The sequence below is a fragment of the Pseudopipra pipra genome, chromosome 2 (genome assembly GCF_036250125.1).
Source record: "Pseudopipra pipra isolate bDixPip1 chromosome 2, bDixPip1.hap1, whole genome shotgun sequence".
Taxonomy (NCBI): Eukaryota; Metazoa; Chordata; class Aves; order Passeriformes; family Pipridae; genus Pseudopipra; species Pseudopipra pipra.
In genome coordinates, this window is record NC_087550.1 from 47,696,961 (window position 1) to 47,709,297 (window position 12,337).

The 12,337-nt window shown below is 42.2% G+C and overlaps 1 protein-coding gene and 1 long non-coding RNA gene across 2 annotated transcripts in view; one reads left to right on the forward strand and one right to left on the reverse strand.

Moving 5' to 3' along the window:
- USP12 (ubiquitin specific peptidase 12) overlaps window positions 1-2,493 on the reverse strand; it is a 34,820-nt gene extending 32,327 nt beyond the window's left edge. The window contains exon 1 of the mRNA XM_064645411.1: window positions 2,359-2,493. Within this exon, the coding sequence (XP_064501481.1) occupies window positions 2,359-2,406 (48 nt within the window). The 5' untranslated portion in view covers window positions 2,407-2,493. The remainder of the gene's footprint in view (window positions 1-2,358) is intronic.
- Window positions 2,421-5,197, forward strand: LOC135409614 (uncharacterized). Its single transcript, XR_010428278.1, has 2 exons — window positions 2,421-2,510; window positions 4,143-5,197. It is a non-coding gene; the product is annotated as an uncharacterized LOC135409614 (long non-coding RNA).
- The last annotated feature ends 7,140 nt before the right edge of the window (window positions 5,198-12,337 follow it).

A 12,337-nucleotide genomic window follows, 5' to 3' on the forward strand; every position in this document is an offset into this window, starting at 1 on the left:
ACAAAAGACCATGGGAGTGGTGATGTAGAGCAAAGAATTTTAAGAAAACTTAAAGGGATACAACACTTGGACACAATCCTACAGAAAGAGCTCTGCCACCACTGCTATGAACACTAGAGTATAGATCAATAAACTAATGAAGCATACTAAGTAACCAATCCTGTAGACAGAACGTCCTTTTGGAAGATCATCCCTAAAAGACACCATAGATAACAAACTAAAAATACTGGTTATTGACCTACACTGTACCCACACAACCTGCCAGTACTGTAAAACATAGTATATTGCTTTCTAATATTCAGAGCTTGAACGACAAGGGTAAGATGCACAAAATATAACTGAGGCAGCAGAAGAAAAACTTGAATTTGGATTAAAAAAAGAAAAAACAGTTATGAAACACAGAACCACAATGGAAGAACTTCTTCGATACAGTTCTGGACTGCTCTGTTACACATTATAAGTCTACATGCATACTAGGTTTGTGTAGGCACAAACTGTCTCGACAAAAATTGCCTCTTACTGGTTTTGTAGTAAGCAATCACAAGAAGAGAAGTAACAGCCCGAGAGTTTGTGTAAGGGGCATGTGAAAAAGCAAGAAAAACTTGAAAGAATTTTTAGGTAGTTGTCTGGCACTTTATCAAAGAGTGTGTTGACACAAAGAAGCGTCGACAGAAAAAAAAATAGTATTACTCAGCACTTAGGTTCCTTTACAGTTTTGCAAAATGTATGCCTAAACATGAGTATTTGACTCTTCCTAAAATTAAAGAGATTTGTCTTACCACAACCATACCTTTCAAACTACTCCACAGTAAACACCAAGTGCTCCTTCACATAATCTTAAACTGTCTGCTTGGCCAGTCCAGACCTACAGTTTTTAATGCAGTCCAGAAGCAGAGGAGCGAGGTCTCATACTCGACCTAAATCAAGAGGTCAGCACTGAATTTATATTGATGCAAAGGGTCAACTCTGGGTGAAAAGATGTTAGCTAGACCTGCAATAAAACGAGATTCACCCTAGCTAAGGGATCAATCACACTGATTCCTCAACAATCTAAAGTAAAACCTGACTACTTCAGATAAGGAAAACTCCTGAAGTACATGGTACATTTCCTACAACATTTGGCCATATAAAGATGTTGGTATACAGCTGATTAATTCAAGAAGTCATACTTTTCAAGTCCAAACTAAAAGATGTGATCTCCCACGTCACAAAAATACACTACTCCAGTGACCAGCTACCACCTGAGCAATCCCATCCTATGGGCTTACAGACATTCATTTAAAATTCTCATGGGCCACCACTGAAATGTCTGTTTGAGGTGCTAAGGCCTCTTCACAACGAGATTTATGAAAACCACAGAGCAGTTCCCAATAGTATAAAATGTAAGCACTTCCCAGTGCTTGATGTTATGAGGCATTATAACAGCAATTCAGCTTCTTCCCCCCTAACCATCTCTTCTCTTCCCCCATGGCAATAGATTTGGGAACAAGAACTTTCATATGGTCATGGAACAGGCAGAAGAGAGCACAAATGCAAGACCTTCTGCTATGAGCCATCAACACATCTCTTCCATGACAACTAGTAACTTCTACTAAGGGATATTTCCTTCCTTAAATTCATCATTCCTCCATCAGCGAATCTACTGAGCTCCCCATCCCTCTTTAAAATAACCCAAGAGAGCCATATCACATCTGTACATCTGCTTATGGCTCTAACTTATCACGAGAGGGAGTAACGAAAAAGCAATCACTGGGAGAAGCCTCCTAGCAGGACTTGAATCGATGCAAACAAGCCGGATTACATGCCAACGCGAGGAGCCGACCCGGCGGGACGGGATGCTCGCACTTGTCCGGATAACTGGGGGAGCACTCGCCCGCCGATGGGCGATTCCTGCCCCAGCACAGGAGCATAGCGCTCGGAGAGCCGGGGACGCTGTGGAGTGTGCCGGGAGGAGGAAGGCGCTTCCAGAAACCCGACTGTGACCACCACACACCTACAAAACGCAGACCCGCACTGGAGGCGATGCCCTGGAGCTCTCGTCCCCTGCTCTGGGCGCACCCCGGGGAAGGCTGTGCTTGTTATCCCGCACTCCTACCCCGTCCAAAGCCGGGACCCCGCCTTCCCCCCCCTCCCCCAGCCCAGCCCCCTCAGCGCCCGCATCCAGGCTGAGTCTCCCAAAGCCGATTAACCCCGCTCCGCTCCCGATCACCACCCACGGCAGCGCTCCCGCTCCGCGGACACCGCCCCTCGCCCCCGCAGCCCGCCCCCCGCACGCCTCCCGCCGCCACCGCCCGCGCCCCACCCCCGGGACCCGGCAGGGCAGCGCAGCCCCGGTCCCGCACTCGCTCACTCCCTCACCATGGTACAGATGGAGGCGATTTTGGAGACTGTCATTAGGATTTCCATCCGCCCAGCGCCATCTTCCGCCCAATCACAGTGCCGAGCCGAGCGGAGCCGGGCCGGGCCGTGCGGGATCAGGAGGGGAAGGGAAGGGAAAGGAAAGCAGGATGGTAGGCAGGCGGCGGGGGCAGCCCCCCCGCCCCCGCCGGCGCGGGGCCCCCACGGCCGGGCGCGCAGCTCCCACCGCGCCGCGCAGCCCCGCTCCCTCCGCCCGCGACCCACCGGCTCCCGGGATCCCGCCCCGCCCGGCCCCGCCTCCCGCCGGGTCAGCGCCCGGCTCCCCGCCCGCCCCTCCGCCCCCGCCTCCGCCCCGCCCCGAGCGTGCCGGGCATGCTCGATCGGCGGCGCCGGGGAAGGAGAGCCGATGGGTGTTCCTTGGTGGCGTGGGAGTTACAAAGTCACAGGCTCATAGAATTGTCACGGTTGTAAGGTTATCCAGTCCAAGCGTCAGCTCAGCATTGCCACTGTGACCCGCAGTAACCCCTAAACCACTAAACACTATTACCCAGCGCCAGATTCAAACGCTTCTTAAACATCCCCAGGGGTGACTCCACCACCTCCCTGGTGGTATGCCAACGTCTGACCACAGAATCCCAGAATGGGTAAGGCTGGAAGGGACCACAGCAAGGTCCATATCTGGTATGGACCTCCCTGCTCAAGCAGAGTTGTCCTAGAGCACATTGCACAGGCTTGCATCCAGATGGTTCTTCAATAACTCTAGAGACTAGAGAGGCTCTACAGCCTCTCTGGGCAATCCATTCCAGCATTTGCTCACTCACACAGTAAAGAAGTTCTTCCTGGTATTCAGGTGGAACTTCCTCTGCATCAGTTTCTGCCTGTTGCCTCTTGTCCTATTGCTTGGCACCACCGAGGAGAGCCTGGCTCCATCTTCTGGACACCCCCCGTTTAGATACTTACAGACATTGATGAAGTCCCCTCTCAGTTTTCTCTTCTTGAGGCTGAACAGGCCCAGCTCCCTCAGCCTTTCCTCATAAAAGAGATGCTCCAGTCCCTTGAAAAATTTTGTAGCCCTTCTGCTGGACCTGCTCCAGGAGCATCATGTCTCTCTTGCACTGAGGAGCCTGAAACTGGACACAGTACTCCAGATATGGCCTACCAGGCCAGAGCAGAGGGGCAGGATCACCTCCTTCAACCTGCTGGCAATACCTGCTGGCAAATACTGACCCCCCTAACAGTGAAAATTTTTTTCTAATATGTAATCTGAACCTTGTCTCAGCTTTAGGCCATTTTCTCTCATTCTCTTGCTGTAGGCATGGCAGAAGAGACCTTCACCTTGCAGGTAATTGTAAGGAATGGTGAGGTCCCCCCTGAGCCTCCTGTTCTCTTGACTAAAAAGAGACATGAAATCTAACGGGTGAGTGCTGAGCAAGCACTGGCAGTGAGAGAGTTGGGGGGCGAGAGGGAAGTTGGTGCATGATGGCTTAATGCAAGTGGTGATCTGTGTCCAGGGAAAGAGTTCCTGTGTGGCCTGGAGAGGTGAGGAGCGTGAATAGGCATAACTCACAGCTAAACAATAAAAGCAAGTTAGGGAATGGCATTAAGGAAACTTTTGCTTCCTATCAACTCAGTCACTCATGCCAAGCTAACTTCCAAGTGACTTCTTGCATCCCAACAGCAGCTGGAAAAGCTGCCCCTCCAGGGTCACTCCCAGGAATATGGGGATGTAGAGGGGGGGCATGTGCCTGTTAATTTCTCTCTTCTTTTTCTTGCTTTATTTCTAGATGACTGACCCACTTGTCTCTGAGAGTCTGTGATTTGCATGCCCCAGTCTTGGAAAATAAAGCTGATGTGTAGACTAGTCATATCAACTACTTGAGGGATCTGCTTGAGGAAGAGCTGAATCACGTCTTTGCTTGCAGACTGTAACAGAAATCTGGATAACTTGTTCAAGACGTTGATACCTGCATTAAAGAAGCATAAAGCTAGCCAAGATATGCACCAATCTGTCTTTTTTCATATAGAGGAAATGTCTAGCAGATTAAGATGCATTATTATTAAAAATATGTCAGTGCATATTCTGTGATCTTCAGAAGTAAAAGTTCTTTAGCAATTAAGTTAATGGAATAGGAACTTTTCCTTCAGCTGAAACATAAAGAATATGACTTTAGAAAGTATTACAACTAAACTCTATTGTAACTTGAAATATTCTGAGATATCATATAAAATTCTTTTATATGATGTCTGAGGCCTAGAGTTGTATGTTTCAGAAATATAGTATCTGAGAAAATGAACACCTCTTGGATGACTACATTCTGAATTTGTTGCCACAGAAACCATGGGGGAGGACAGCATCAGGGGAATGGGAAAGAATAGAAAAAAGTATTTGATTGGCCATTTATGAGCAAAAAAAAGCAAGCATGGGTATTTAGCTGGCTAGAAGAGTCAAACATTCATATATCCAGCAGTTCATTTACTGAAATACAGTGCTGACCATACATCTCCAAAACAATAATTCCTTACATTATTAATCAGACACACCACAGCAGATACTCCTCTATCATCCAGAGTAGACAAAATCTTTAAAACATGACACCAGAAAAATGAGAGAGCGTGCTGTCTCCCTGAAGCAAAAAACAGGAAAAGCAATTGCACTACTGCAGAAGCTGATATGGTTATCTGGGAGATAATTCAGTTTGGAACCAATTATGTGGCATCAAGTGGAACCATACAGGCCATAGAATACTGCAGAAAATCTTGAAAGGCACTTGAACGGAAAGTCAGAGATTGCCTAGAAGTTTCTTCCTGCCTGTAAATTAAAGAAAGAAGACAAAATATGCTTGTCGTGATGTGCTCTTTCTGTTTGTAGTTCCAAGGGAAAATTTAGATATTGTGGAGTATTGGACCACATTTCAAAAAGAATGGGGAATAAGTGGCTATGCTGGCTTGTATCTGTCAGATGTGGGCTAATTGTGACTGGAGACTAAGCAAAGCAGCTGGGAAGATGCTAAATTAGTAACCTACAGAGAGACTCATTTTGTTCTAAAATGCCATGCAAACTGAGGTGCTGTGTTATAAGCAAACTAAACTCATGCCATAGAACAAGAGGAAATGTAGAAACACTTTCTATACTCTCAACCACTGAACTAAAGTAAAATATGAGGAAATGTGGAAGAGAATCAGAAATTATCACTTAATTGTCATCATTAAGCCCCTTGGGGCATTGAAATTAATTAAGTATGCCAGATGTTTGATGAGCTAAAGGAAAAAAAGGGTGGGTAGACCAGGATTGTGCATGTGTTTGGGTATGCTTGAAGAAACAGAGCTTTGAAAACAGAGTGAGTGTAATGCATATAGATCAGTATGGTAACCAACCTTGCCTGAGAAAAGATACTAGTCATATCTTGTATCACTGAGGAGAGACAAGATCCACTTGACAAAAGGAATAGGACCACCTTTGCCAACTGGCCAGCCAACCTTTCAAGGAGAACTTTAATTAGGAACAAGGAGATCTCTTGATCACAGACCCTGGGTTTTGGGGGAATTTCGATCTCCCTGACATCCGCTGCAAGTACAACATTACATTAGAATGCAAGCAAACAAGGAGATTTCTGGAAGGCATCAAGGATAACTTATTGAGCCTGACTGAACCAACCAGGAGCGATTCCCAGCTGGATCTGCTCTTCAGGAACTAGGGGTGTAGTAATCAATGGCTTTGTTATCAAAGCCTGGGCTGTAGTGACTGAAGAGTGGAGTACACGATCCTATGTGGGCTGAGGAAGGAGAGCAGGAGACCACAGACCCTGGCTTTAGGGAAACAGACAAGTTTATTCAGGAAACTGGTAGATGGGATGCCCTGAACAGCAAAATGGAAGGGTGAAGTTGCTCAGGAGAGCTGGCAGGAGAGGGCAGGCATCCCAAGAGAAAAACAAATTGCTGAAAATGCTAATGCATCTATGAGAAAGCAAAACTGATGTGCTGTGAAGAGGCAGTGAGTAGCTAAATGGGAAATTAAATTCAGGCTGGGGTTATCATAAGATTTGTATTGCTTAGTAAATTCATCCCATTCAGATACAGTGTATTTTAATATAGACATAAGCAGAGTTACTTAAAAATACAGTAAGCGGGTCACATCTGCTGAGATGAGAGGATGTGTTGTGGAGAGCGGCAACTGCAAATTTCCAGTCTAATGCTATGGTATAAGCAAATAATGGAATCTTTGCCTAAAAAACCAGAGATGTAGGAAGTAGAAAGAGAAATTATTGTCCTTTTATGTATGGCATTGAACAGATTTTTGTGGTAATACTGTGCTAGTCTCAGGTGTACTTGCCAAAAGAAAGCAGAGAAATTATTTGAGGCTGGAGAAAATTCTTTTCATGGAGAGACTTAAAGAGCACAATCTGCTTGACTTATCAAAAAGAAGACTGGAAGGCAGCTACAGGAATCTTTAATCTTGAACAGTGAGAGGCATACCAAGAAAAATACATATAAACTGAAATAAAACAGATTTTAATTATAAATTACAGACTTTTTTTAACAGTGGAAGACATTAATGGTTGGAATAGGCTGTCAAGAGAAATGGCACATCTAGTATCTCCTAAGGGCTTCAGTTAAAGAATTCTTCTCACAGAGGTATATTACTTGAGCAGATAGGAATGATTTCCTACCCTCGAAATCTCTCAGAGCACGTAGTTGTTATTACACAGTATTTGTACTACCATAACACCTAGAAACACGAGTCACAGGCCAGAGTGCTTCGCCTCCTGAGTCACTGTGTAAGACACTGAGAGAAAACCTCATTCTATCTTCTAAAGAACTTACATTCCAAATGTACAGAGGCACCAATAGATACAGAGGAGCAAAGAGAAAATATAACAAGTGTAAACTGCTGTTGCTCGTCCTGTGCCTCTCCTTGTTTCATAATCTTGTGGTTTGGCAAGCACCCAGCTTACACTAGTGTGCATGGGTAGTCTGGCTTTAGAAGTTGAAGAGTAGGCGTGGTACAGGTATATTTGTGCCTCTGTCATATATCTGCGACTGTAGATGGTTTTGCTGACTCTGGGGCATGTCAGGTTTTCATTAATATTTCTTGACAACAGAATAAGTCCCATGAGTTTATATACTCCTCTGCTAACCAATCAAACCACTAGCTGGCTGGACTATTGCTGCATCGTCTGAACGCAGACACACCACACCTGATGTTGGACTAATATACAGTATGACTGCAAGATCATAGTACAATAAGATCACAGGATAATTCAGTTGGGATGGAATCTCTGGAGGTCTCCAGTCCAACCTTCTCCTCCTAGCACAGTCAGATCTGAGGTCAGAGCAGGTTGCTTTGTGTATATAGCAGTTATGGACATGTTTTAGTGGTGGACTTGGCAATGCTGGGTAAATGATTGGACTTGATTTGAAGAGTCTTTTCCAATCTACATGGTTCTATGATACTATATACCTCTACTTGTTCTGGAACCTCTTCAATTTGGATCCAGACGTAATAGTGGGGGCGGAGGGAAGGCGGCTTGGTCCTTACAAGAAAGCCATCTGAATTCACCACTGGTATTTTTATTGACACATATCCCAGTGAAGGTTATCCACCATTCTCATGACAGATTAATCAGCCTTGCTATGGAAATACCCTTTACTTTGTGGGCAACAGGTGTTCCAGGATTTATGCTATGAGGTAATAGAGAGTAAGACATAAAAGACATTTTCTCCAGCTTGTACTTCATAATTCCAAGAAAACCTGATGCTTCATCAAATTATACAGAATGAGAGCCTTAACACATTATGTGAGTAAAATTGGATCCTTCAGGGGAACAGAAGAGACAAACAGGAAATATATTTGGAAAATCATGTTATCAACTCATCTTGTGCTGACCGACAGATAGTGAAACATCTGTATTAATAAATTATATTTGTAATTACTTTGAGGGTACATTTTCAGAAAATACAACTATTTTCATAACAGTTGTACATGCTCTCTGGGAGCCATAACAGGGATGATGGTAGACTAACTGGATATAAGAGGATTTGAGCAAGTAGTTATGCATTTTATTCATAGGTTCAAAAGCAGAAATTCAGTCTTAGTTGTAATCATAGGCAAGACATTAATAAATTATTATCACAGGAAACTACACAAATTATAATATATAATGGTACAATAGATAAATATTGTTCTATTCCTTAGCACTTTTCATCAGTAAATTTCATAATATTTTACAAAGAGGTGTGAGAAATAGTCACTATTAGACTAAATCCGTAAACAAAATGAATTAGGTGAGAGTTCTCTGACAGGGTAAAATTTGCTCATGATGATTTTCCCCTTATATTCATATTGGAAAACCAAAGCTTTCCTCAGTAGGGGTGTTGGGTTTTTGTTGGTTGGTGGTTTTGGTGGTTTTAGTTTGGTTGGTTTTTGTTTTTTTTTAAGCAGAGGGTAGTATTTGTTTCTTGCAGAGTTCATACATGGAGATATTTTGATACTTTCATTTTCACAACTCAGCTGATACTAGGCATCTGGCCATATATGTATAGCTGGCACGCAATTAACCTGTTATTCTACAGGTTGTATAATATTATATAATAGTATAATATGAGTAATATTATACAGATTGTATAACAATCTCCGCATCTGAGAAGTTAAAAGACAAAATATGCGACTAAACTAAATAAAAATTTCTATAAATGTAAAATATACATCAGTTAAGAGACATGTCCAATAGACTGTAAAATATAAAAATTTAGTTGTGGTGAAAGTAACAGTAAATTTCTAAACTGTTATCACTGTTTGAGTCTTTAGACTCCTAGTAGAATGTGGAATTCTAACCGAAAATAAAGTTACAATTTGTAGAAAAATAGTCCATTTATAAACTGGTAACTCTTTTGAAAGATGTCATTGTATTCTGCAAGAGAAGTGTATATAGCTACGTCTCAGTGATCTTGTTATAAAAGGACATGGGCTAGGCTTGAAAACAGTATCTGTGTGCTTTTTCACATTGTTCTGAACAGAATCTTTTGGATAAATAGGGCCACAAGTATAGGTACAAAGAGGGCTTTTTAATACTCTAATGAAATGCTTTCAATAATAGAAACTGTTCTTTAAAAATTAATGGCTTTGATTCTTGACACAGGCACTAGAGAATCCATTGTTTCAGTAACTCTAGTTTCTCCTCATTGTGAAAACTTCAGAAGTCAGTGACAGTGCTCTAACACTAACTCAGAAAATCCATTCTTAGAAGTGAGAAGTGCAAGACACTTCTTCAGTCTCTGTGTTCTCTGCTAGAATACCAAGCAACGCTTCCCACTGCAGTCAGCAAGATCATATTTTTGTGATCTGCACAGCAGTTTTCCAAAAGCCAGATTAGCTGTCATGTAATAACAACACTGACGCACAGTCTGATAACAGGCAGCCTCCAGGTGAAGAGTTTGTATCGTTACAGTCTCCCCCCTAATCAGTTCTCTACAGTACCAAGATATAAAGGAAGCTGAGGAGGAATATGTAAACCAGCATGCAGATAGTTATGCAGTAGAAAAAATTATCAATAAGAGGTAGAAAAAATACCAGAAACAGCTTTGTGGAGATAATAAAATTGCTAAAGAGCATCTACTGTTAACAGCCTGTGTTTTTCACGACACTAATGGGTGGATAATTACTTTTGTTTTAATTGAAACAGCAATATTCTGTGCTTCCGCTGATCTAAAGCTATTGTTCAAGTCCACATTGCAATCAGTTCTCAAACAATGCTCTCTTTGTCAGCAATACAGAAGTAGAATGATTTTGATTTCTTCTCTTGCAAGATTTAGACCCTGGAGAACCCGCAGTTCCCCTACATACTTGCAGATGGTCAGTTAAATACTCCCATCTGGTTATACTTGTTTTTCTCTGGTTACACTTATTTTTTTTCTAAAAACAAAACAGAACAAAACAAAACAAAAAAAACACACCGAAAACCCAACGCCCCCCAAAAAAACCCCAAACCAACCTACCAAAACCAAAAAAAACCAACCCACAAAACCAAAGGGAAAAAACCCCACCAATTAAAAACCCAAATCCAACAACAAACCATAGGTTATAGGATGAGCAGCAGAACTAATAAAGCTCAATTTCATATGGGTTTGTGCCCTGTGTCTTTACACTGCAGTAATCCAGGCATCACCTCCTTATCCTGTATAGCCTCATTTCCTCCTTCCACTTCCCCTGCAATTTCATTTCCTTCTCTCTCCCTGCAGCACTTCTTGCCATTTGCCCGTGGGATTTTTTTCCCTGTTTTATCCCTTCACCTGCCTCTCTCCCTCATATAAGCTGTGGCTGCCTTGGAGCAGCACATACTCTGATTAGCAGACATTGCTATTTTGCATATTCCAGGTAGTACTCCACAGCATTTCACAAATATTAATTTATTGATCCTTAACAACAACCCTGCTCCGTATATATATGCTGTTATTCCTATTACATAGGCAGGAAAGTTGGTCTAGTTTATCCTTGGTTGGTCATAGCTTGGTCGAGTTTTTCCTTTGCCAATTCTCTGTTTCACTTCTCCTTGACCGACTGTTAATTTGCTCCTTTCTGGATGTAGTGTTTGTTCAGAGCAGCTATTGTTGTCTCACTGACAGGGGTTGTCAGAGCATAGCCAACTCTCATTATTTTATCGCAAGCCTTGTGATATTTGATAGTTCCCTTGCAACCACAGTTCCTGGGTTCAGGTGATGAGGATTACGTGAGAAATTCACCTTTTGCTTATTATAACAAGTTTGTGGCTCAATAAGGTAGAAAGCTGAAAAATGTGATGGCAGGACTGAAAATGTTCAAAACTGCGTGAAAATAAATGCACATGTACTTTTAAAAACGTACAACTATTTTAAAGCATCTGTGATGTCAAGGGGTCTGTCTCAGGTTCATCATTTAAGGTAGTGGTATGTGTAAGACTGCAGGAGCTACAGACCATTTCCCACTTTGGAAAGGTGGCTGGCCTGCAGAAAGCAAATCACTCAGTGAAGGCCGACATTTTCTGATCACAGATTCAAACACTGCTAAAGCAACAAGGAAAAAATATAGAATTGGAGTTACAACCACATGTGAAGTGCTTTAATGCAGATAAAAGTGTGGTTTTAACTCCTATAGTTTCTGTATGTGATTCTTCTTTTCCTTTCAAGAAGATGCTATGAAGGCAGGCTGGGATTTTCTTTTGGCATCCAGAAGATATGTAGAACTAGAGTCAAGACAATAATGTTTACTGAAAGATTGTTACAATGAGTTTGCAATAACTCTGGTTACTTCATGCATTATTAAAAAGAGCATTTTGTAGCACTCCTAAAATTGTAAACATTCTACTTCGTCTTTGTGTACTCATACAGAAAAACAAATTTAATCTGGCATAGTTGAGAGATAAATTTAAATTTGTGCTTACTGGAATTCAGCTAACGCGAAGTAGAAAACATTCCTTTACCTGAAATAAAACTAGCGATATTTTATATAGCCCTTCCAGCAAGGCTCTTTACCCCTTTATAAGCAATTAAAAACAATTATGTTAATGGCTGTGATCAGAACAATCAATGAGAAACACAAATGGCTACCTCAGATGCCAATATGCTAATACAATGCCAAAGAGTATTTATAGAATAGAAAATAATTCCACCCACATTTTTGCTTTATGCTATTGCATCCATCAGACATGCTGCCTTTTTAAATTACAGCACCTGATGTTGAGAAGTTGGAAGCATCATAGACTCGAAAAAATCTCTGCCAGGTCTTTAGTCTAACAAAGCAGATCCAGCTAAATCACGTTGTTCTGGATCATGCTGAGTTTTAAACAGCTCCAAGGATGTAAATTCCATCTTCTGTCTCAGCAACCTGTTTCAGTTTTTTGACTATCTTTATATTATGTTTTTATTATCTTGAGTCAGAAATTTCCCATGTTATAACTTCCGTGCATTGGCTCTTGTCTTTCTACTGTGCACCCTGAGAGGTGTCTGT